A 27,249-nucleotide genomic window follows, 5' to 3' on the forward strand; every position below is an offset into this window, starting at 1 on the left:
CCGCCAGAAAACAGGTTTGGATCCTCCTCACCTCAGAGCCGGCCCTGACTCTGGCAGGGGAAGCTTCCCCACCACCGTTCCCACTTCAGTCAGACGAGTGTTTACAGATTGTGTGGTAGCCGAAGATTTCATTTGGAAAAAAAGGTTTCTGTTGCTTTAAATGACGTTTGGAAATGCCCGTTCTGAGTGTGTTGGAGTCTTCCTGTCGTAGCATGTGAATCGAGGCCAGCAGAACGCCAGGAGCCAGCACAGCTGGAGGCGATTAGCCGCCATCCGAAGTCAACAGGAGGAGAAAGGGCAAAACCGGAGGAAACTTCTTCTGGAAAAAAATGTATCTAGGAAATGGAAACTGTGGGAAGAAAATGCAGGTCTAGGTTTAGGACCTCCGAATGGAAACTTTATATTACAATAAACATGTCGCTGCCCTCATCTGAAAGCTGGATCCACCAGCATGGAACGGGGTGAGGCGTGCAGGGGCCACTCTGGTTAGAGAGCAAGGCCAAGGCCACAGAGCCAGGGATGGCACGTGGGGCATTCAAATGCTAAATTAATGAGTAAATGCAACTCCACTCTTACCTTGTATTAGCTAAGTACTAAAAAATATAAATGCACAACATTATAATGGCTCAAACGGATAGTTTATTTCTAGTTTATCTAACAGTTCTGGGCAGGTGACACTTCGGCAAGGCAGCTCTCCTTCCCTCAGTGTTTGGGAACCCAGGCTGAGGGAGGTTCTGTGATCGACACGTAGCTTCAAGGTCAGCCTAGGAATTGCCTGACCACCCGTGGAGTTCTGTGAGCTGGGCCAGGCCTGGAAGCAAAGCTCACCTGCCACTCGGTCCATCAGCAAGAACCTGCCAAGCAATGGCCCCTGAGTATGAGGAAGTTGGAAAATGTCGTTGGCTAATTAGCTGGTTCCCTGTGACAACTCTATGCTAGAGAAAGGGAAGCACAAATTGTAACAGAATATATCTATAAAACTGAACTAAAATTATGGATTCCAAAAGAATGGTATCTTAGTATGGTCCTGAGCATTGAAGAATTAGAAACATAATTTGATCCCAAAATCAAAACTTTGATATATGTAGAGATATTTCTGAATTATGATAAACAGGAAAGAAATGGCTGTTGAGAAAAGATCAGATTCTTTTATATCTGTGGTTCCAGCTGCCAGGTCTTTCAGTTTAAAAATTAGTAGCTATGTAAATGTAATGTAATAAATCCAAGAAATTAAGAACAGCTTACCACAGGTATATTCCAGTCATAGGTACACTGATAGGAATGTGTTCCCATTTTTCAGAAATATTCACAGTACCTTGTTATGGTGGAGATAAATGTAACAAATTGTGGGCTGGCCTGCATAATATTTTAAAGCCAATCTAAATTTCACTGTATCACATGAGTGGATCAATAAAATGTGGTATATGTATACCATGGAGTATTAGACATCAAAAAAATGGTGAACTAATACCTTTTGTAACAACCTGAATGGAACTGGAGACCATCCTTTTAAGTGAAGTATCGCAAGAATGGAAAAAGAAAAACCATGTAAAATCACTACTAAATTGAAACTAATAGATCAACACTCATGTGCACATACGGTGGTAAAATTCAACGGAAATCAAGCAGGTGGAAGCAGGGAGGAGGGGATGGGTAAATTCACACCTAACAGGTACAATGCACACACTATCTGGGTGATGGGCACACTTACTAGTTTGACTCAATCTGTACAAAAGCAATTCATGTAACCAAAACCTTTGTACCCTTATAATATTCTGAAATTTAAAAAAATAAAGCACACATAAATTTACTGTATCAATTTTGGATTGTATTTGACTGCAAGTAACCAAAAACCAACCAAACAGGCTTACATAAACTAGAGATTTATTTTCTTAAGAAAACAAGTTCAGAAGTAGGCAGTTGTTGGGATTGATTCTATAGCTCAAGAATGCCAACAGCTCTATAATTATCCTGGCCTTTTCTTCATGATCTGGAAATGGCTGCTGCAGCTCCAGCTATTACATCTGCATTCCAGAAAGGAAACAGGAATTGACAAAGAGAAAGGATCAGTCAGTGCCTGGGCTAGAAAGCAAAATTTCCCAGAAATCATGAGCAGGCTTTTGCTTCTATCTTAGCAAAAACTGTTCACATGCAAGACCTCCAGCTTAAAGAAAGTTATTTTTAGCTAGGCATGGTGCTGTCCTGAACAAAATCTTGGTTCTGTTCATAAGGACAAAGAAAGCAACGGATGTGGGTAGCAGCAACCAGTGTGTGCCTATCTGGTTTTGCATCAGTTTCTACCATTCCTTAGTGACTAAGGAATGGTGTCAGTCTAAGATTTTCCTAACCCCCAAAATATTTGAATTTGTAACTGTTGAAAAGAGTCACAGATAAGAAGTATTTGAAGCCGATGTGTCAGCTGACGAGGAAGCTCCATCCAGCGGGACGGGGAAGCCTGGACCCTCCAGTCGGGCTCCCCAGGGGTAAAGTAGGTGCAAGGGCTGGTCGGGAGGTTGCTGAGATGTGATTCACCACGCTGGGTTAGGCCGAATGGCCCTCTCTACGTTAGGGGTATTTGTGACGGCACAAGCAAAGAGATGGGGTGTGACACTTGGTCACTTCTCATGCGTTGTACCAGGTGTTTTCACGTGACCTCCTTTCCAGGGTGTTTAGGACTGAGTGTCTCATCCTTTTGAAGAGAGGAGACCGCAGCACAGGATTGTCACCGCCCGAGGCTGCCCAAGTAGCCCAGGTAAGCGTTCAGCTGCGCCTCTGACCAGCTTCCACCCACGGCTCCGGAGCCGTCCTGGCTGTTTAAGTGGAATGTGACAAGTGGCCCTGGCGAAGCCGGTGTTCTCTCCAATCTGCTGCGCTGACCGCCCTTTCCTGACACAGCCGCTCGTTCTGCTCACCGCTCGCTCTGGCCCCGCTCGCGAGTTTCATGCAGGTCCCCGCTTTTGGCAGCTCGTGACGATTTAGATCGATTAGAATGCAGTTTATTCAAGCAGACCTTTTTTTTTTTTTTTTAGTTCTATTCTTTGTCCTCAAGATAACGTGCTGCCCCCTGGACAGCTTCGCTCTTTCTAGTTCTTCGCAGTGACACAACAAACCACGAGTGGGGACGGCAGCCTTCCGACAGGGCCACTTTCAAGCCCCTGCGTTGATTTGTGTTGCTTCTGTCTGAAAGGGTGGTCACTGGTAGGCGTGTCCCTCGTCCTGGAGGTGTCGTGACCGTGGTAAACACTGACCGTATTGCTAATGCTTTCAGGCAGTGTCAAATTTCACCACTTTGCTTCAGGTGCCCAGGTGAAGAATCCGTCTAGAAATGCTTTTTTTATGGATTCTTTAAAACTCCTGGTAATGCTCATTGCAGACCTGGGACTCTGTTAACCTGCAACTCTACTGTGTCCACTGCACTGAGCTGCTCCCCCGAAGGTTCCATGAGGGCAGGAACCTCTCCGCCTCTTTTCTTCTGTGTCGCCTTTGCCTGCACACAGCACAGACCGGCTTCTTCACACACCAGTATTGATCGAGCGGACGGAAGGGAAACCCCAAGGAGTAAAGCAACAGCTGAGACAATCACGTCACAAATCTGCGTAGCTCTTTTCCATATAGAAAGCGCTTGTGGCTCTAACGCTTAATGGAGCTCTTTCTGCACCTCCACAAAGGCTCTCTGAATTGTACAAACACCATAAAAATCATTGTCATCGTATCAACCCATAAGTTACAGGGGATACTTACAGAATAAAATTGTAAAGCATTAAATCTCAGACAATACAGTTTCTCACACATTTCAAAACGTACAAATAAGAATAGACACTAAATGGAACCAAACGGAGTCCCAACAAAAGCATATTATGCAGGCAGTTATGGGATAAAGGTGGCATTTCAAATCAGTAGAGAAGAGATAAATGATTCAATATATGATGTTTGGGTAATTATTTAAAACACCATAGATTCTTAACATAGCATAGAGAAAAATAAATTCCAAATGGAATGAACATGTACATATTCAGTCTAGAAAAGTAATAGAAAAGTATATGGGAAAAATGTTTAATAATGTCATATAGAGGATGGATTTTACCTATTGTCAGGCACCATTTATTCCATGGGAAGACAAGAAATACACACACAGCAGCTAGTAAGTATGTGGTATAAGCCCCCCAAAAGAACTCCCTGAAAAGGGACCAAACACATTTTCACAAAGAGATCCTATCACAATTCATGATCCACACAAAAAATATAAATCTTCTAACATCTGGTAGATATCAAGGTCAAAAAATATTTTTAAAACATTAATAAAGCTGAATACATAAAAAATATAAAACTGTGCAGCAAAAGACATTATAGAAAAACATAAAATACAGTAGGTAAAATGTGAACAATACATAATACAAATACATAGTCACTATTATGTGTTAAAATCGATAAATCATAAATGAAAAAATACAGTGGAAAAGCAGGCAAAGGACATGAACAGGTAAATGATAATGAAAAATGCTCTACTTCAGTCATAAGGGTTTTTGTTGTTTTTTGGGTTTTGGGTTTTTTTGTGGCAGAGTCTCGCTCTATCACCCTGGCTAGAGTGCAGTGGCATCATCATAGCTCACAGCAACCTCAAACTCCTGGGCTCAAGGGATCCTCCTGCCTCAGCCTCCCAAGTGGCTGGGACTACAGGCACGTGCCAGCATGCCAGCTAATTTTTTCTATTTTTAATAGAGACAGGGTCTCACTCTTGCTCAGTCTGGTCTCAAACTCCTGACCTCAAGTGATCCTCCTGCCTTGGCCTCGCAGAGTGCTAGGATTACAGACATGAGCCACTGTACCTGACCCAATCATAAGTTCTTAAATGTAAGTTTAAATAAGATGATTTAACAAATCAAAACTGATCATTCCTTAGCCTGGTGCGACTGTGGGAAACCAGGCCCTCTCGGGCGGTGCAGTGCAACATGGCCAGACGCAATTTGTCCAACTTTTCAATGAGCCACTGGCCTGGCCGTGCAGGCTGTAGGGAGTGAGCTGCAGGAATACCTGCACAAGGCTGAGAGTGTGTGTAGCAGCACTGAAACACCATTAAGTCGAAAGCTATCTAAATGTGCATTAATGAGGATAGGTTCAATAAATTACAGTCCTTCCGTGCAGTGGAATACTTCTATGTAGCCACTATTCTAAAGAATGAGGTAGGTCAACAGACAAGTAAAGATGTTCCCTAATTTGTCATCAGGTGACTTACAAACACTAATATATATTAATAGAATGATCTCAGTGTTTTTAAATGATACAATGTATATACATAGCTTAGAAGGATACGCATGTGTTTTTCTCTAAGGAGTGAAAATACAGAGCCTTCAGCTTTTAACCTCATGTGTTCTTTAAATTGCCTCTAAGCCTGTATTACACCTACAATCAAGAAAAGATTTTCAAGCCCGTAGAGCTGTGTGCTTCCTCCCCAGCGTTGCAAAGGGCCTCCCCAAAGTCAAGAATCAGGTACCATTCGCGGCGTGGGAAGACAAGAACACACAAGGCAGCTGGTAAGTACGCTGCGTAAACCCCCCAAAGAACTCCCTGAAAGGGGTGCAGAATATTCTCACACAGTGATCCTATCACAATTCACGATCCACACCACGACGTGAGTATTCTAACATTTGACACTGATGCACCCGGGCCCTACCAAGGAGATCCATGCATCAGCTCCGTGCTGTCCGTACTGGCCGCTGCGGGGGTCTCTCCGCCAGTCCCCACTACTCACACGAAGCGAGGTGGCTAGTTGGCTCGAGAGCCCTGTGGCAATCCGCTGGCCCCGATGGCCCCGGAGCTCCGGCACCTTCGTTCACCTCCAAGAAAGAGTCGGTCTCTTTGCAAGAAGCGGATTTCTGCTCGTGGCAAACTTCTGCACAGTCTGGGTTCTTTTTCCTGTGTTTATTCTTCAGCCTCCTCTTGTATGTCTGATATGCTAGGTGTCAAAACACACAGTCTTAAAAATCACTTTAGCAAACAGTGCACTCTGGGGACATCGTGTACCTGTCAATACTTTGGGATCTGTTTGCTGTGCATCATACACGTATAAACACACGGGACAAAGAGGAGGGAGAGAGGGAGCCATGAACACAATGATGCGGCGTGTCGGGCGCACTTCCTGTCTGATGACACTGATTCACCAGGTTGCTGACTGCGCGTTGATTCGCTCGGTCAGCAGATCCCCCGGGTCCCCACCATGAGTCGGGCGTCCCCGGGGGCCGGGAGGAGCCTGACCACGACAGGGAAGAGAAACGGGGACCTAAAACCAGGAGCTTGACTCCGCTAGGATTTCTCTCATCTCGTGGGAAAATTAAACCCCAAGTATTCCTGTCATTGTTATACTGATTGTTATATCTATAATCAGTATATAATCAGTTACATCAGCAACCACTGACCGCGCTCAGAGTCTGTTCTCTGACAACAGGAAAACTTTACAATGGCCCAAGATTAAAATATGTATGTGTATGTATACACATATTTTTTTTTCTTTTCCATTTTTTTTTTTTTTTTGGCTCTGTGAGCAGGATTTGAATACACATATTTTTTAAACTTCTGTGAACCTTCATAATGATTGACTCCAAAATAATATATATTTGGCTGTATGGATAGGTAAAATATATATATCTATATATGTATAGTATTTCACTATTTGTATATGTATTATACCTGAAAAATGTTTCGCAGCCATTCAGCACAAGTCTTAGTTACGGAAACACTGCAGGAACCTGGCATTCGGGAAACCTCAAGGCCTTTAAGGACACATGAATAAATGCTTCAGTTCGGTAAAGCACTGTCACTTTTGAGATCAGCGGTTACTCACGGAGACCTTGTCTTAACATGTCATGAAATCTAAGTTCTGATAATGCGCTGGGTTTTTGTAAAGCATATTTGTTTATAATTATGAATATAAGCTCACTTTCAGGTTTTGAAAAAATATTTCTCTGCGGAACTCCCCCTCGTGTCAAAGTATCTGTGTATGCACTTTACTGTCCCTGGAAATGTCAGGCTGAAAACATACCCCAGGGGCAGCACGTGCACGTGTGGATTGGAAAACAGTCGGCACGCCGGGCTGAGCATCTTTCAGTGGCGCCTGCCCCACGGAAGGTCACCCACCTGCGACAATGAGGAACCCGTCCAGCAGCTGGAAGAGTCCGTAGGCCAGCGGGAAGCTGTACATCTGGACCAAGTGCTCCACGCCGAAAGACAGCTGGAGCATGGTGACGCACATCTGGATATTCTGAGCCCCGGTTTCTAAGGAAATCGTCCTGCACCTACCAGTGAAAAATTTTGCAAGAGTTGCATACTAGCGATGAGAACTATTCTTCAGTTTTCTCATAGGTATGACAACAAACATTAGCTATGAAGCTCTGGCCACTAAAAAGGTCTACACTCATTCAGTAGTTCTGAGGGGCACAGTGGAGCAGGACTTAGCAAACCCTGCCCCAGGAATCCAGGTAAAAAGGCAGGACACACACAGAGGAAAGGTTCAGCAACAACACAAGGCAAAGTGTGATCAAGGGCCAGGGAGATGCATAGAAATTCAGGGAAGTAGGAGAAGTGGTTAGAGAAGGCTTCACAGAGGAGGAGTGAGATTAAAGGACGGAAAGAGTAGAAGAGGCATTCAATGTGGGGGACAAACGATAGAACTTAAAGTTCCAGGGACCAGGGACCATTGCATATACTGTAAGCCAAGCTGCACGGAGTGGAGGATTGGAGGAGGTGAGAATGCAAAGTTGAGTTAGAGACATGACACGGTACAAACTAAACAACACTTGAAAACAAACACACAGAAACCCTAAATGAAAACCAAATGTATAAAATGGTTGCCTTTGGTGAAAAGGTTTAGTAATAATTTTTTCTACTTTCTACTTTTCTATATTTTATTGGTTTTCTGATTGCAGAAAATTAAATAAACCTCGCAAAGGAGAAAGAGAGGAAGAAGAAGGGAAACATGGGCAGGACCCTGGGGCCTGGGTTAAGCGATTTCACCTGTCTCCAATTTATAAAGGGAGCCTGCAGGGTTTTTATCCTGGGAAGTGAAGAGACAGGAGAGGGGTTTCAGAAGACAAAACAGCATCTATGCGCCAGCTGGACTAGAATGTGGAGGTAACAAGCGTGTGTCACGTGGGGGTAAAAACACCGTCAATGGTACAGGGCAAGCTCATGTTTTATTTCTACTTACCCTATTGCTTGCTACACTTTACTCAAACTACCCTCATTTCTTTCAGATTAAGCTACAAAGCTGGAACTCACACCGGGACCACGGACAAGGCAAATGCGACATCTCAGCCCCGATCTCTGTCAGGCAATCAGGTATGAAAAGACAAGATTGTTGACCGCGTCTTGTCACAGGAGAACTTTCTCTGCAAATCCGATCATATTTCAACCGCTTAACAGTCTGTGTTCCTATTGGTTCGTTTTGGAAACAAACCCAGGTTCAAATCCTAACTCCCCTATTTTCTAGCTCTATGAACTTGGTCAAGTCACTTAACTCCTCGGAAGGGTTTGCTCATCAGTAGACTGAGGACGGTGACAATAACCACCTCTCAGGGTTGTAGTAAAAAGTAAATGAGATAGACAGGGTGGAGACTTACCCAGTGCTTGGCAGAATCCTAGATGTTCCCCACGTGGATTGGAAGTAGCATAAAGCCAATTAAAAATTCCCAACCTCCACCACTGGAATTCAACTGCATAGTTTACTTTTCTTTAATAATTCTTTTCTGATTTTAAACATAGCACATACTTATTGAAAAACTTAGATAATATACCAAGGATATATTAAAGAACTAAAATTAATCTCACCACTGAAAATTAAAAACTGTGACCATATGGTGTATTTCTTCCAGTATTTTTCCATGCATAGAATTCTTTTTGCTTGCTTCTACAAAGTGAGAATAAAAATACATACCCTTTTCTATTCTTTTTTAGCTGAAATGTATCTCTTATTTTCCAAAATCAAAAAAATGGATGCATCTTATCTATCCCATGGATACATCACAAATTAAATATATCTCTAGTGTGAGATATTTAAATTGTTTCCATTTTTATATTTATAAGTAACACTGCAATTATCATCTTAACACATCAGTATTTGTGTGCGTATCTGATAGTGCTAGCTTCAGAACAGATTTTTAAAATTAAACTGACTAACTATAAATATTTACAAGGCTCTTGGTAACAACACTAAATTGCCTTCCAGAAGGTTTACACCAATTTATGTCTCCTCTGTCACTGTGTGGTAATGCCCACCTCATTACAGGCATGCCAACATGCAGGATTATCACTTTTAATATTTCACAGTTTACAAATCACACGCCCCCAATTGTAATGATAATATTTAAGACAAATTCCTATCTTTATTCTCAAGTTGATCTCCTTTCTCTAACCTGCCTCTTGTTCCCAGCAATGTTTAAAACTTTGGCACCGACAATGGATAAGGACCTAATTAATCCCTTGAAACTTGCTCGTGCCCTGGAATGATCTCTGTGCTTAAGGAAACAATCTCATTCCTCCTGTTTAATTATTGGACTAGGAAGAGACATGTGTCCAAATCTCAACAAGTGGTATGAACACTAACCGACTGCTGACTGCACGCATTGCAGCTTCCCATCCGTTTGGCCTTTGGTTTGCAGAACGACCGTGATCTTTCCGCCCGCTTTCCGGTCAGCTGTTCTGCTCCCCCCACGTGTAAGTCTCCAGACACAGCTGGGGCAAAGCCTGCCCGCGGCAGTGTTCGGCTGAATCCACCACTGTCAAAACAGCTCCTGGATGAGCGAACCGTACCTTTGCCAAGACTGGTGGGTACAGAGTGCCAGCAGAAAGCCCGTGACGTGGCCGATCAGGGGGAAGACGCAGCTGATGGTCAGAAGGGTGACATCCGAGTTCCAGGACCCCTTTGCCAGCACCGCACCGGCGACGGCGACCACCGCCAGGAGGACGCCCCCAGCCATGGCGCCAATCTAAAGCAGACCAACAAAATGAGCACGGGCAAGCATCACGGGGTTCCTGCTCTACGGTGCAGCGTCCATCAAGGCTCTAAAATGCCTGGAACCTAGAAATTTTAGAACAAACAAGGGGACTTAGAGACGACCGAATCCAGTCGCATGTTATAGAGGAGAAACCTGAGTTCCAAAGCGGTCGAGTGACTTGGCTACACTAGAAATCGGTGGAATCTGACACAGATATAAATCCTCCTATTTTATGATCCATATCTTCTCCCCTCAAGTAGAGGATTTGGCCAGGGGACCGGGTGATAGAGTTCTTCATAGATACGACAAAATTGTGAAATAAGTGGGATCTGAGGATAAGCTTCCAACACCTCTACACCCCTCCAAGACTCTCGCTGGTAACCTGTCGCCTGAGGTCTACACTGCCTGACCACCCACTTGCTCACGTCTCCTCCCTCCAACCACCAGCGGCTTCCCGATGCTCGGAGCCCTACCCTTCTCGCCCCCAGATGGAATTCACTTTTTCCTCAATAGACAATCCAAGCTCACGTTCATGTGATGTGAGAAATCCCAGCGGAGACCTCTATCCGCTCCCAAACGGATACGGTCTCTTACTTTTGTTGTTTAACAAGAAAAGAAACAAAAAATCAACAAACAACAAAAATCCGAAGGACGCCTGGCCGAGGATACGTTGAGAAAATCAGGGTCGTGGCAAGCTCCCCCCAAGACTGTGCAGACAGCAGACTGTGCAGACAGCAGACTGTGCACCCCGTTATGGCATCCACCTTGATTTGGAATGATTCGGGGTGTGAAGGAAGGTGGTCAAGAGGAACTAAAGAAAACAACAAACAGGCCGGGCGAGGTGGCTCACACCTGTAATCCTAGCACTCTGGGAGGCCGAGGTGGGAGGATCGCTCGAGGTCAGGAGTTCGAGACCAGCCTGAGCAAGAGCGAGACCCCATCTCTACTAAAAATAGAAAGAAATGATTTGGACAGCTAAAAAAAAAAAAAAATATATATATATATATAGAAAAAATTAGCCGGGCATGGTGGCGCATGCCTGTAGTCCCAGCTACTCGGGAGGCTCAGGCAGTAGGATCGCTTGAGCCTGGGAGTTTGAGGTTGCTGTGAGCTAGGCTGACACCATGGCACTTAACTCAGGGCAGATGGAGTGAGACTCCATCTCAAAGAAAAAAAAAAAATAGAAAATGAACAGCATTACTCACGTGGTCAGCAGCCTAGCTCATGTGTACAAACTACAACTTTAGAGGTGCCCCCAGGAATGTGCCGCAAGGCAGCCCTTGCCCCTACTTTTCTAAGAAAGCAGCCATATTCTGGAACACCGGGGCTCCACGTCACCCCAGCTTGAACAGCTTTCGCTGTGACAGTGCCTGGGTGAGGCCTTGAGAAGGGACAGGCCCTGGGCTCCTCTGTCCACGCACAGGGCTTAGCTTTTCTGTCACTAAATTGAGTCCCATGTTTTCCAGGCTGCCATAGCCTGGGTGTGTGGGCCTGTGGGAGTGACAGAGGGGGCTCAGAGGAGTGGAATTAATATGAGAGCTGGACCCAAAACCGAGGGACACGTAAGGAAGATTGCTGGGCATGGGGCTGTATTTGAGCGACTTGTTTATTCCAGCCATGGCCCACTTCTGTCTTTCAAATCTCTGAGCCTGTGCCTACGGGGCCATGGAGTTGCTCACCTTCAGAATGATTTTGGACTGCTTGGGCCACCTGTAATTCACGTAGACGCCGAAGGCCACAGGAATGGTCAGGCACACAAGGGTAATTCCTACAGAGAAGAAAGATCCATCAGCCGGCCTCCCCTCTCACCCTAACTGCCAGTCCTTCTCAGCAATTTCTATTTCAACTGGATAAACAGCCTTAACTAAAGCTGCATTTTATTTCTGCATCCACCTCCAACAATAGATCATTTTTTTGAATCTTGGAAAGAGTCTTCGAAGAGTGTATGACAGTAATGCCAGCCACCGTCCCTGGGCCATCATTGCTCTTGCAGAATCCCTCTGGCAATCACATGGAACTTTAAAGACAACCAGATACGTAAGGACTAGACAACAAGAGGACCATTTTAAGTTCATGGGATTCTTTGGTGGCCATGTGCCACCCCCCTACAGCCATAGCTATTATTTCCCTGTTTGAGGCCAGTGGGTCATTTGCTTCCAAAGTAAAGAATATCTATTACAGACATAGAAACAGCATTTGTTATACTACCAAAGCAATTTCTCATAGCCAGATAACCCAAAATGGTTTTTAAAAAATGCCTTTTTAATTAGCACAAGTGAATAAAGGCATTGACGGCAGCCTCAGTAGGGCAGAGGTGACTGCCCACCTGTTGACAGGATCCAAACACTGACATTTCCCAGTAGGAAACGCCTACAATATTGGCTCCAAAGTTATATGAGTTTTTTATAATGTTTTGAGTTTTAATTGTTTATGAGTGCCTTTCAGAACATATGATCAAAACAGAATATATTAAATACCTTACTGATCAGAAAAAGTTGCACATGAAATCATGGTTTCTAAATTTAGATTTCGCTCAAATTTTACAAATTTAATGGTCTCCAGCCATTACCAGGAGATGGCTCTATCTATGGTTTTCAACTATGGGCTGCGGATTGTAAACCCCCAAGGTGCTGACTTGAGACTCTAGATTGACACTTTATAACAACCATAGTTTCCAACACGTCTTCAAAGACTCCGGCCCAACTAGAAGAGGCAGATCATTCCACCACATTGCTCTTCCAAGCCGAGTTAGTCCACAGAGAGCTTCCGGAAAAGGGCAAGGTTTAATGAGAAATCACACTCAGGAGAAGAGACATGGGTATGGTTGTGACGGGCGGATGAGCTTTAATCACCAGGAAGAATCATTTACGTTCAGTCTAAGAGAAAGTCAAGGCTCACGGGCAGGGAGAAAGGTGAAGTCAATGAGAACTAAGGTCTAATTACAGCCACAAGATCCAGTTAACTTTGGATCGAAAAGAGTCCAATTGCTTTATAGTCTGACTATGTAAGGGCTTTTTTTTTAAGTAAGTTCTCTGACTTTATTTTCAAAAATGAACTCTTGCAGGGGTGAAGAGCTTGGCCTTTGCAGGCAGATGCTGGGTTGGAATTCTAGCTCTGCGCTAACTAGCTGCATGATCTTGGCCAAGTTACTTTAACCTCGCTAAGCCTGAAAATCTAGGAAATTGAACTAGTAATAGAATCTATACTGTAGGGTTATTAAGTGACTTAAATTATATAGCACCCAAAAAATCCCTGGGTAAAGAGATAGGTAATGAACAACAGCTATCCCTGTTAGTACTCCGGGTCCCAAGCCCAGCACAGACCGATGTTCTGATACGGAATGGTGAGGCTCCGCTGCAGATTCCAGGACCGGGTGTAGAGGTAAAGGCAGAGTGGCATCATTCCCAGGGCAGCCACCGTGGAACAGGTTGTCATACTGATGCTGAAAGGAAAATTAAGATGAATCTTAGGAGGAAGAGTTGGAAATTAAGAATTTAGTCTTTACCAAAAGCAACTCCCAGGATGCAATTTCTTAGAGATTACATGGGCTAAGCTCCTTGGAGCTTGCATCTCTTATATTATCCAATGGGGGATGGCTGTATTTTTGCCCTGGGAAGAGATTTCCAGCAGTCCTTGTCATCCGTTAACTCATATTTATTTAAGCATCTACATTCTGCTAGGTGCTACAAGATTCTTGTCCTTTTTCTTTTCTTTTCTTTTCTTTTCTTTTTCTTTTTTTTTTGAGACAGAGTCTCGCTCTGTTGCCTGGGCTAGAGTGCCATGGTGTCAGCCTCGCTCACAGCAACCTCAAACTCCTGGGCTCAAGCAATCCTCCTTCCTCAGCCTCCCGAGGAGCTGGGACTATAGGCACACACCACCATGCCCGGATAATTTAATTTTTTCTATGGTTAGTAGAGACGGGGTCTCACTCTCGCTCAGGCTGGTCTCAAACTCCTAACCTCAAGTGATCCTCCCGCCTCTGCCCCCCAGAGTGCTAGGATTACAGGCATGAGCCACCATGCCCAGCCAGGATTCTTTTCTTATACAACTTCTTTTTTATTGAGATATAACTCACAGACCATAAAATTGATCATTTTAAATTGTACAATCCAGCAGTTTTTAGCACAGTCACAAGATTGTGCAAAAACAGCACTATTTCCAAAATATTTTCATCACCCCCAAAAGAAATCCAATCTCCATTAGCAGTCACTCCTCATTCCTCCTTCCCCCAACCCTTGGCAACCATGAATGTCCTTTCTGTTCTTCTAGGATTACCTGTTCTAGACATCTCATATGAATAGAATCATATAATTAATGTGGCCTTTTTGTGTGTGTCCAGCTTCTCTCACTTAGCATAATGTTTTCAAAGTTCATCCATACATCAGAGTTTCATTCCTTTTATGTCCTTATTCTGTTAACATGGTATATTACACTGATTTTTCAGTATACCGAACCAACCTTGCATTTTGGGATAAATCCCATTTGTTCATGGTGTACAATCCTTTTTTATGTTGCCAGATTCAGTTTGGTAGTATTTTGTTGAGGATTCTTGCATATATATTCATAAGGGATATTGGTCTGTAGTTTTCTTTTCTTGTGATATCTTTGTCTAGGTTTGACACCAGAGGGATTGGATTAGGGCAAGTTAAAATGCCACAAAGCTGGTTGAGCGCCTGCCCAATGTGAAGTGTTGTTAAAGTATCTGTCAAGAAGTAGTAACCCTTGGCCGGGCGCGGTGGCTCACGCCTGTAATCCTAGCCCTCTGGGAGGCCGAGGCGGGTGGATCCCTCGACATCAGGAGTTCGAGACCAGCCTGAGCAAGAGCGAGACCCTGTCTCTACTAAAAATAGAAAGAAATTATCTGGCCAACTAAAAATATATATAGAAAAAATTATCCGGGCATGGTGGCGCATGCCTGTAGTCCCAGCTACTCGGGAGGCTGGCTGATGGAACCAGTGAAACAGTGCATGAGTAAAGTTAGAGAAAATAAGACAAATGGAAGTGAGATACCCTTCAGACCAAGAAAATATTTTCTCTTTCCAATTGCTGGAAAAAGTTGCACAATCTGTTCAAGCACAGCCACGCTGTCTGGAGCCACTGTGCTCTATGTGTGTTCACGACATGAAGGACTGACAGACGGAGAGCCCGGCTACCGTCCTGCTCCACCACGGAGAGGAAAGAGACCTTCCGTAGGTCTCAGGTCTAGTGCAGAGATGACAAGCGTCCTCCAGCACTTAACTGGGCCTTCGGTCACCTGTCATTCTTCCTCAGAGTATATGTCACCAACATTTCCATCTCATCACCCTGCCTATAAAACAACGTGTCTGTGATGACTTTAACATTGTCGGCCAGAAGATTGTTTATATTGGCAAAGCAGCATCTATTTTACTTCAATGATATTACAAATACTCCTGCACTCTCCTTCATTGCTGCTGAAAATGGCGTGCCCTGGAGGGAGTTTGGCAATGTCTGGCAAAATGAGCAATGCCGCTTCTGGGATACTGAATCCCTTGCCCTCTGGACACACTAATCTTGACATTACCTCATGAACTACACACACACTGAACCCTGCTCAAGTGCCTGTGTGCTTGTCCCTCTGTGCCAGGCCTCGCTGTCCTCTGCATCTCTAGGACTTGGGGTAGCCTCTTGCTGCCGCACACTGGAGCAGCTCATTAGCTACGTATTGGACAAATGTAGGAATCAAAGAATGAACCAGTGTGTCAAATACACTGATGCGATGAAAACGTCCTCTCTGTCTTCCTCATGTGCAATATATCTGCAGGTGAACCTTGGAAAAATCTTAGTGAAATGACCCCTTGACACTTAATGCAAACAGTAGACAACCCCCATGGCGATCCAGAAAAACAGAGACTTTCTATAAAATCCTGCTCTTTCAAGGACAAAAGTGACTAAAATTTTAAGAAGCAAATATTTAGCTAATTGGTGCTCCTTCCAGAAATCCAAACTTTGGCCAGGCGCAGTGGCTCACACCTGTAATCCTAACACTTTGGGAGGCCAAGGTGGGAAGGATCGCTTGAGGCCAGGAGTTCAAGACCAGCCTGAGCAACATAGTGAGACCCCATCCCTCAACCTGTAGGAGTTCTTTCAAAATTATACATATCCTCGTGTATAATGCAAATATTTCTGCCAAGCTTAGTGTATATCTTTGACTTTGCTTATGACTTTGGCCATAATTAACATTCATATAGTCAAAGCTGGTTTTTTAAATGGCATCTGAGTTTCTTGTCTTGTTAAGGATCCCTCCCCATCCTGAGGCACGTGTGTCAATATCATTTACTAAACAAACCATTTTCCACTAAACTACCAATTTTATCATATATTAAATGTCCAAGTGTATTCAAAATACTTTCTGGACAGCCAACTGAGCGTTGACAAAGTCAACAAAAACATACACTGGGAAAAGAACACGCTTTTCAATAAATGGTGCTGAGAAAATTGGACAGCCACGTGCAGAAGAATGAAACTGGATCCCTTCCTCTTACCATATACAAACATCAACTCAAGATGGATTAAAGACTTAAATGTAAGACCTGAAACTATAAAAATACTAGAAGAAAACCTAGGGAAAACTCTTCCGGACATTGGTCTAGGCAAGGAATTCATGACTAAGACCTCAAAAGCACGAGCAACAAAAACAAAAACAGAAAAATGGGACTATATTAAACCAAAAAGCTTCGGTGCAGCAAAAGACCAAAAATACCAGCAGAGTGAACAGACAACCTGCAGAATGGGAGAAAACATTTGCAAACGATGCATCCAACAGGGGACTAATATCCAGAATTTATAAGGAACTCAAAAAACTCAACAACAACAAAATAACCGCATTAAAAAGTGGGCAAAGGACATGAACAGACATTTCTCAAAAGACATACAAATGGCCAACAAGCATATGAAAAAATGCTCAGCATCACTAATCGTCAGAGAAATGCAAATAAAAACCACAGTGAGATATCTTCTTACACCAGTCAGAATAGCTATGATCAAAAAGAAAAAAAAAATAATAACAGATGCTGGCAAGGATGCAGAGAAAAAGGGACACCTATATACTATTGATGGGAATCTAAATCAGCACAACCTGTGTGGAAAACAGTATGGAGCTTGCTCAAAGAACTAAAAATAGAACTACCGTTTGATCCAGCAATCCCACTACTGGGTATCTGCCCAAAGGAAAAGAAATCATTATATCAAAAGGATGCCTGTACTGGTATGTTTATCACAGCACTATTCCCAATAGCAAAGATACGGAATCAACCGTAGCGTCCATCAACATCTGAGTGCATAAAGAAAATTTTGTTTATATACACACAATGGAATACTATTCAGCCATAAAAAAAGAAAGAAATCATGTCTTTTGCAGCAACATGAATGGAATGGGGACGTCATTATCTTAAGTGAAACAACTTAGAAACAGAAAGTCAAATATCACATGTTGTCACCTATAAGCGGTAACTAAGTAATGTGTGTACACAGAGTGTGGAATGATGGACCCTGGAGACTGGGAAGGATGGGAGGGTGGAAAGGAGGTGGGGGATGAGAAATTACTTAATGGGTACAATGTACATTGTTTGTTTCTTTTGTTTTGTTGTTTGAATGTACATTAATTGGGTGATGGAGACACTAAAAGCCCAAACTTCACCACTGCAGAGTATATCCACGTAACAAAACTGCACTTGTAGCTCCTACATTTATAAAAATAAAAATATAAATTTTTAAAAAATATTTTCTTGAAGCTCTTCTCTAGCCCATTGATAAAAACTTTCTTTTTTCTTGAACAAATGCCAAACTGTTTTAATGACATTGTTTTCGTAGTGTGTTTTCCTATATGGTGAGGCAAAGGACTTCACATAAATTTTCCTTTTCTAATTTTTATTAGCGATTCTTGCATACATTTTATTCATATGAAATCTAAAATTATTTTATCCTATTAAGAATGTTTACTTTAAGCAAAGACTTCTTCCTGGCTAGAGGGTGGCTTAGAGGAAGAAAAGCAATGGCCACGGCTCTCAAACCTCTGTATCCATGAAGAGGGTGTCTGGGAAGCTTTTCCAAATTCGTAGCCTATGACAGTGCTGCATTCCGTGGCTCTCCACGTTACCAAACCCTGAAAGGAATTCCGTGTTATATCACTTTAATCTTGAACTTCTGGAGAACTAGCACAGCACTTCCCCACTGTATGGTTCTCTCTGAAACACCAGAAAGGTAAGATTCATGATTGTGGGGAGCAGGTGTGAGATTTAGATCAGATGAATTCTACATCCTTGACCACCTAGGTTATTGCTTCCATCCTTTGCACAGGTTTTAAGCCCGCGATGCTCACCATAACAGTCAAGGATGGCAATAGATGACCCTGGTATTCTGCCAACTGCTATAAATGCCAACAAAGCTGCAAAAGTACACGGTGAATGTGTGTCAGTGCAGTAGAAAGTCACACCTTTTATTTTCTGCCATGAAATTCCGCTGTGTCATGAACAGAGGACGTGGCTGACTGGATCTTGTGACGGCTCACGTACAGGAAGATCGTTGGCAAAATCTAACTTCAACATAACAAGATTCCACTTGCACAAAGAAGGATAGCATCATCGTCTCCAAACTATCACAGAGAATAAGGAGACAGAGAGAGCAAGTCCGGACAAACAGGTAAATCCTGAACCTCCCTTTAAAAAAGGAAATTACATATATGTGCATTATATTACAATGCACTGTCAATAATGTTTTGCAATTGGGGTTTAAATTATTCAAATGTTGTTTTAATTTCAAACCCAGAAAATCAGGAACTCTGACTCTCCAAACTATGAAAGTACCTACTTGCTTCCCCACTGAAAGAAATGAAAAATTATCTGGCCAAACAGATGGACATGGGGCGTCTGTAAGTTCACGTCAATAGACTTGACCTAGAAAAGAGTTCAAGGCCCGATTTCCATCCCAAAATATAAATGTTACTCTTGTCTGCTGCCTCCCAATAATAATGAGCATTTACTGAGCACGATGTGCTGGGTGCTGTGCCTCATGATTTGTATATTCCTTCTCTTTTCCTCTATGCATTAACTCTATGTGTAGGTATTATTTCCATTTTATAGACAATGAAACTGAGGTACAGAGAGTCAGAGAAGCTCACACAGAGTCACATGGATTCAACCTCATTTCTGTCTCCAAATCCTTAAACACAGGACCTGCAGTTCTCCACAAGGACGTCAGGCAGGCTTGAAGAAACTGAAGTCCTGCTTCCAGGGTCTCGGCTGAAGGACCAAGACCTTCTATATAAAGTTCAAAGGTCAAAGTTGGCCTCGGACCTTCACAGGCCCTACCACCATCAGTGTCAGAGTCCTTACTCTGCAGCTGAGGATGCAGATACACCCTAGGGAAGAACGGACCTCATCTGTTGGCAAACTAAAGGCAGTGGGAGCTGTGCCGGGTTGCACTGATAAATGGCGTGCATTTCAGGAGTCCTTGTGTAATATGCACAGGTGATCAGAAACTTCCATTCAGGCATGCGTTCGTTCACATTTACTGAGTGCCTACCACTGCCAGGGGGCCACTGAGCACACAGAAATGGCCAAGCCCTCAAGGAGCTTGCACACGTAGTTGGTGAGGCAGGGAAGTAGCCCAGCTACTGCAGCGCCTTCCGATAGAAGGTAAGAAAGAGCTACATATTTGGCATTGTGGGCACAGAGAGGAGAGGCATCTCCGTGGAATGGTTTCAGGAGACAAAACTGGGGTAGGGGAAGGGGGTCGCTTGGACTTCATAATTTGCTTTGCTTTTCTTATAGTCACAATATACTTAATACCTCACCTAAGACCCACTCGTGAGTATATATTCAAGAGAATTGAAAGCAGAGACTCAAAAAGGTATTAGTGCACCCATGTTCATAACAACGTTACTCACAACAGCCAACAGGTAGAAACAACCCAAGTGTGCGCTGATGGATGAATAGATAAAATGTGATATGCACATACAATGGAATATTATTCAGCCTTAAACAGAAAGGAAATTCTGATACACACTACAACGCAGATGAACTTTGAAGACATTACACTAAATTAAATAATCCAGACACAAAAGAACACATATTTTATGATTTCACCTACATGAGATACCTAGAGCAGTCAGATTCAGAGAGACAGAAAGCAGAATGGTGGTTGCCAGGTGCTGGGGGGGGGGGGTAGTTAGTGTTTGATAAGAACAGAGTTCCAGTGTGGGAAGATGACAAAGTCCTGGACATGGATGCTGGTGACAGTTGCACAACAGTGTCGATATATGACCGATGAGAGAAACTGAAGAGGACACAAGCAGATGGAAAAACATCCCAGGCTCATGCATTGGAAGAATTAATATTGTTAAAATGACTATATTACTCAAAGCAATATATGGATTCCATGTAATCCCTATCAAAATACCAAGGACATTTTCCACAGAGACAGAAAAAAAATGCTGAAATTCATATGGAACTAAAAAAGAAGCCAAATAGCCAAAGCAATCCTAAACAAAAACAACAAAGCGGGAGGCATCACACTACCTGACTTCAAAATATATTACAAAGGCGGGTGCCGTGGCTCATGCCTGTAATCCTGGCACTCTGGGAGGCCGAGGCAGGAGGATTGCTTAAGGCCAGGAGTTCAAGACCAGCCTGAGCAAGAATAAGACTTGTCTCTACAAAAAAAACAGAAAAATTAGCCGGGCGTGGTGGCGCATGCCTGTAGTCCCAGCTACTCGGGAGGCTGAGGGAGGAGGATCACTGGAGCCCAGGAGTTTGAGGTTGCTGTGAGCTATGATGATACCACGGTACTTTAGCCTGGGAGAGAGAGTGAGACTCTGTCTCAAAAAAAAAAAAAAAGATTTTGTTGGTAATTGTGAAGAAATGTAATGAACTTGGATATTGTTTTACACAACAATAGGGATTTTTTTTCTCCTATTTGAAATTTTTACTGAGAACTAAGATTTTGTTACTTTTATATCGATAAGCTTTTAAAAATTTAATATATAGTCCCCACTTTAAAATTTCATTTTCTACAGTGTATGCTTTTCTTGGTTTTTGTTTTATTTTGTTTGTGAGACTCAAAATTAAAATTTAAAAAGAAAAGGGGAAAAGTAGATAATATTTGTTGCATACCTAGTATATGCTTGGCATACTGTACGTATACATATGCATGTATTTTTTTCCTCCTTAAAATATAGTCTTATAACAAATAGACAAATTTAACCCCATTTTACCAATGAGGAAATGAGGCTTAGATAGGTTAAATAATTTGACCAAAGTTAAAATCTAATTAGAGAGCGTGGTTGCAAAGGGAAGTAAAATTAGCTTTATCTTTCATAGACTTCCTATTACAATATTGACTAATAAGAGCTGAAGGTAATAAATGTTCTCTTTCCCTGAACAGAAGTGTTTGAGAACACTGTTTAAAGATTTATGCTTCTACTCAAAACAGAAGATCTAGCTGTGTTGCTAAATGTCATAGGAAAAAAGTGATGTAAAACAGATGTGAATTCAAATGTGAGCTCTTGCCATACTCATGTGTAGCATTTGGCAAGCTTTGTAACCAAACTGAATCACAGTGTTCTCAGCTATAAAATTCAGAGTCATAAAAGATCACTTACAAGGTCATTATGAGAGCAAAGAAGAAAATATGCACGAAAACATCTATCCCGTGCCCATCGGGGCACTTAATAAATATAAGTTTCTTTTTTCTTTCCGAAAACTTTCAGGTTCTGGAATTTATCACTGGTAGGTGAACTTCATGGAAAGAATATTTATCATTTCCCAATTATGTAAATAATCAACATTGCTGAATTTGAATTAGCAATTCATTCGAATGCACTGGCATTGGTGGTAAGATACGAAATTCATCAAGGGATTTTTTTTTTTCCCAAATCTCTTGTAAGTGGATAACTGAAAGACATTGCCGTATGAAAGTGAATTCCTAGTCTGCATGGCATGAGCCCATTAAAATCTACAGGTGAAATATGTTCCATAGGCTAAACACTCGGCACAGGCAGGAAACCAGAGACCCAAACCTGCAGCTGACCCTCACCCATGTCAACTCCCAGCTCAGTCATCACCTCTGACTCGTTCACGCGTCGTATAGTAAATCTCAGCTAAATGACATACACAGGAAATAAAGATTGAAGTTTATATGCAGTTCTGCCCCTGGGCAGGAGGCGAAACAGTGTGTTCACAAGTAAGCAGAGAACCTGGACAGACCATTGTTTTTAGCTCCTTCTATTCTCCAATGCTGGCCCCTCTATTCTTTCCTCAAATGCTCTTTTTTTCCCCCATCAAAACCTGTACTCCAAAAACTATGTGATTAATTCGTCCTCATTAAAGCGTCAATGAATGATGAAGCTTAATGTCTCCCAGGGGTACTTATCTACGCCATAATTGGGAACCAGGTCACTGGCTTACTGAAAGGAATGCGAGTCTAGTGATGAACCTTAAACAGCCCCAAAGCAACAAGAACGAACAATTTTAGTTGCAGGAGCCATCAGACCACAAACCAACAGCTCACCACGGCACTTAAAGCAGGATCTGTCTATCAGAGACCCCTAACGCTCCTTCCTCCAGCCTCCAAAATACTTATTTCATCAAGTGTGTACTTGGGCAACACTTCCTGATTAGAGCTACGAGGGCTTTGTCCTGTTACGCCGCGCTGACTGCTACCAAGCCACGACCCCTTAGGACCCAGTGTGTGAGAGAAGGGGCTCCTGCTTGGGAAGGGCCATTGGTGAGGGGGAGACCTGCCTCCCCTGTCACACGGGGACCAACTCGCACCCCTCAGAGCAGCCTTGCTAGTAAAGCAAAGGAGGAACACAGCACAGTGAATTCTGAGCTCAGAACAGAAAGTCCTCCCATGGCTGAACAAGTCTCCGTTCTGTTTGGGATCTTTCCCACTAGAATCTCCACCAAAAGACTGGAAGCGTTTTTAAACCAAGTGTCAGTTATTCCCCCCCCCCAGGCCGGGATGCGGGAAAATGAGCTTCCCCCGCCTGACTTACCTGAGATCCATATCGCCATCGACCCAGAAGGTGAAAATGTTGGAGATGGTCCCCCCGGGGCAGCAGCCCATGATGAGAACAGCGACGGCCTGCACTGGCCTCAGGGCGAAGCTGATGGCCAGGAGATAGGCCGTGAGAGGCATGAGCCCAAACTGGCAGAGCAGCCCCGCGGCGATGCCCCAGGGCCTCCTGATGTGCAGCCACAGCTTCCGGACCTCCACGGAGCAGCCCAGAGAGAACATGAGCAGGGCCATCATCAGGGCGGACACCGCCGTGAAAACAAGTTCGAGGCTCCCCTGAGCCTGCGGGTCCCCTGGCAGCTCCTCCTCCGAAGTGTTGGCAGGGCAGGCTGAGCTGCTGGAACAGTTTGCTCTCATCTCCTCATCTCCCTAAGGCAGCGTCGCAAGTGAGCATCAGCAGTCATGGCCGGGCAGGTCTATCCAGCCACATTTTGTAATAATGCAACGAAGTCACACGGGAAGAATCATTCCAACGGCTATTGGCCAGCCGGCTGATTCAGCCAAATCTCATCGATTTATTCACGGGCGGCATTATAGAAAGTAATTACCATGCGCATGAAGCATAACAAACTGGAAGTAAGGCTCGCTACGTCTGTTCTCACTCACCACTGAATATTTACATGAAATGAGACAAGCAAACTTATTGTCAAGGGGAGTGACCCGGGCCGTGTCGTCAGCATCACATTGTGTTCCAGGAAAGTGGGTTGGATGCCAAGACAGAATTTCTCCAAATTCAGTAGGGATTTCAAAGAGCCAGGATGCGATGTTATGCAGAGACAAAGGCTAACTCCCGAAAAAAAAAAACACGGGCAGCTGAGCCAAAGCCACGCCTCGTAGCATTAGCAAAGCATTTGTTGGAAATATTAAAGCGAAAGATGGCCGGGTAAGGAAATGTCAGGAGGGCTGACATTTAGGGCCATTTACGGCTGACAATTAGGGCCACTAATTTCAGGAGAGCTTTGGAATGAGTCTCAGTTTTTCTTCTTTCTATTTCTATTAGAATTTGCGTCTCAAGGCAATAATTAAACACCTGCAAGAATAATATGATATTCAGCACCTAATTATGTCTCATGGAATGTGGAAACTCAATTCTTCACCCAAATACATGCAAGGAAGCTGCCAGTTTCCTTGGGAGGTTAGAGTCTGCTCGGAGACCCCCAGCCCTGGGCCTCCAAGGGAATCCTGGCAATTCTGCAGGGGGCTGCAGTAAGGTGCAAGATCTAGAACGGACGGGGTCTGACTGCAGTGCCCCGGGGGCCCCTCCATGTGCCCTAACCAGGCACCCTCGGCGAAACCAGACAAGGACAATATGGTTCCGTGAAACTAAACCTCCCGAAAAGCAGGTGCCACGCCCCTTCTCAGAGACAGTGGACGGTTTATTTGTGGGGCACAGGCTGGCAACAAGACACACTTCATAAATGCCTCTACCTGTCTCCAGAGAGACACTAGCTAGGTATTGTTTATTCTTGGATTAGCAAATTCTTTTCCGTGACAGAATGCTCGGGGCACTCTGGGTGTATAAAAATGCAGAGTAAATTCTAACTCTCAGAAGAAAGGCTAAACTGCTTCAGGCAAACACACCCTGAAAGCAGCCGGAATGGGAGACGTCCCTGGAGGCCACAGGTGGTCAGCTTTGAGAGCATTTGCACAGGGCCAAGCACAGAACGGGCACTGAGGGACAGGGAAGGGCTCTGGAAAGCCAGGTGTCGCCGGCTTGAATCATGCAGAGGTGTGGTCAGGCTGAGGGGAAGGAGAGAACTAACATTTTCTGAGCTCTCCTGGGTGCCAGGGATGAGCCAGGTCCTTTAGGCATACATGGCTATGTCTGGCAAAATAGAACTTCATTTTATTTTTACAGAGAGGGTCTCACTCTGTCACCCAGACTGCAGTGAAGTGGTGCAGTCACAGCTCGCTGTAACCTTGAACTCCTGGACTCAAGCCATCCTCCCACCTTTGCCTCCTGAGTGGCTGAGATGAATGACATGCATGCACCACCATGCCCGGCTAATTTTTTTCTTTTTCTTTTTTGTAGGGACGGGGGTCTCACTACATTGCCCAGCGTGGTCTCAAACTCCTGGCTCAAACAATCCTCCCTCCTCAGCCTCCCAAAGTACTGGGATTACAGGTATGAGCCACCAAACCCTGCCTATTTTTTTATTTAGCAAGAGAAGGTGTCAGATACTTCTGTCTGGATAATATCAAAGGGCCCACATTGGACATTCTTTGTTCCCAGGAAGAGTCACTTGACTGGCTCTTTTCAGTTATACAAAGTTAAGGTGAGTAAGCACGCCCATTCCTGATGAGGATGCTGCGGTGGAAACTTCTGTGATTTGCTCAGTGCTCAGTGGTCATAGCTGAGGAGGGGGATTATATTTGCATGGTGGCCTTAGGGAGGCTCCTAGGGGAGGATAGAAAGGTGACCTTGGCCATTTCCCTTTTGAAATGTAGCATTATCAGAATTTCCCAAATTAATTGGGATGCTTCTACAACAGGAAGGAATGGGAGGAAAGAAACAAAAGAAATAAAATAATAATAATTAGGATGTTTCCAGTGGAGGTGCCAGCAGGAAAAGACACCCACCCCAAGAGAAAGGGGTAGCTTGATGGGTAGCATGTTCCTCTGCAGCCAGTCACCCTGGCACAGATGTCACAGGATGATACAGGACACAGTGACTGAGCATGTGGATGTGACCGGAAGAGTAGTCATCTTGAGAGGCCGAGCTTGGGTACCACCTTGTGTGCCAGGACTGGGCCAGAGGGCATGGTGGCGATGGTGGCATGGTGGCATTGGTGGCATTGGTGGCATGGTGGCGATGGTGGCATGGTGGCAATGGTGGTGATGGTGGCATGGTGGCATGGTGGCATGGTGGCGATGGTGGCATGGTGGCAATGGTGGCATTGGTGGCACACGGTACTGGGGGGAGTGGAGAGGGCACAATCTATGGGCGCAAAAAGTCCCAACAGGAACAAAAGCAGCTAAAACCAGGACCTACCAGTGGACTCGTCGGGTTTTTCTGTGGTTTTCCATCTGGGGTTGGGAGGGAGGCTTTCTTGGGAACAGTAAGCCCCCAGGGTTTTCAGGTAATTCATTAAAAAAGCTTCAAATACGGGATCCTAGACTCATTGCCCTTATTGGCAGGTAGTGATCCAAATGACAAGTTAGAACATTTTAAAAGGCACAGCCAAAGTTACGGCCCACAAGGTAAAAAGCCTAAGATTTTTTTAAAACCCTCAAAAATAAAAACACATTGGCTTCACAGAAAAAAAAAAAAGAGCAAAATACTTAAAATGAAAATTCACAAAAAAAAACACAACAAAACAGTTAAACATATTACAGTGATCCACACCTGCTATAATTTGAATGTTCCCTCCAAAACTCACGCTGGTATTTAGTTGCCACGGTAACAGTAGTAAGAGGTGCTGAGAGGCAGAGCCCTCCTGAATGGGTTAATGGCGCTACTCTAGTGGGAATGGGTTAGTGACCACGGGAGGGGCCCGTCCCTCTCTGTGCCTCCAGAGCTCTCCCGCCACGCCAGGCAGCAGGAAGGCCCTCCCCAGATGGGGGCCCTCCCCAGATGGGGTCCCTCCGCCTGGGACTTCCCAGCCTCCAGAACCGTGTGCCAAATAAATCTCTTTTCCTTATAGATGACTCAGTCTGAGGTATTCTGTTGAAGCCACAGAACGTGAACTCAGACAACATCCCTAGTAATTTTTAAAAAGTAAATTTAAAATGTTTTGGCTATCCATAAGGAAAAAAAAAAACTTTCAGGTCAGTATCTCCTGCTGGTGACTAATTAAGTATCGCAAGATTCATAAATTTGGAGAGGAGACTTTATCTCTTATAAAGGGTGACAACCTGCAGGCTGGGGACCATAACCTCCAGCAGAAACCCAGAGTGAGTCGGGAATTTATGCCGAGCAATTTGGCTAATATCCGTATCTAACAAGTGATAGGAGGAGCTATGCATAGTCATGAAGGGGGCACGGTAAGTAAACACGCACGTTGCATACATCTCACAGTTCACTTTGGAGTGGAGAACTTGACGTTTAAATGCAGTAAAGTTAGGCTTTATACTTCAAAAGGTGAAGCAAAGGACACGAGAGTATCTTTGTGCAGCCTCGGCAAACCGGCCAGAACCAGTTCACGGTCAGAGCCTCTTATCAGGAAGGAATGCTACTCAGTGGCGTCAAAACTGGAAAAAGGGCGGGGAGTCCAGCTGCAGAGTCAGGTGG

At 44.1% G+C, this 27,249-nt stretch overlaps 1 protein-coding gene across 1 annotated transcript; it reads right to left on the reverse strand.

Annotated features, from left to right (window-relative positions):
* Nucleotides 1-4,768: 4,768 nt before the first annotated feature.
* Nucleotides 4,769-23,613, reverse strand: SLC10A6 (solute carrier family 10 member 6). Its single transcript, XM_045536782.1, has 6 exons — nt 22,999-23,613; nt 13,310-13,428; nt 11,666-11,754; nt 9,802-9,977; nt 7,132-7,289; nt 4,769-5,953 (listed from the first exon to the last, which is right to left on the reverse strand). Exons 1-6 carry the CDS (start codon nt 23,373-23,375, stop codon nt 5,742-5,744), a joined length of 1,131 nt encoding a protein of 376 aa, XP_045392738.1. The 5' UTR covers nt 23,376-23,613; the 3' UTR covers nt 4,769-5,741.
* Nucleotides 23,614-27,249: the final 3,636 nt, after the last annotated feature.

Source organism: Lemur catta, chromosome 24 (assembly GCF_020740605.2).
Source record: "Lemur catta isolate mLemCat1 chromosome 24, mLemCat1.pri, whole genome shotgun sequence".
Lineage (NCBI taxonomy): Eukaryota > Metazoa > Chordata > Mammalia > Primates > Lemuridae > Lemur > Lemur catta.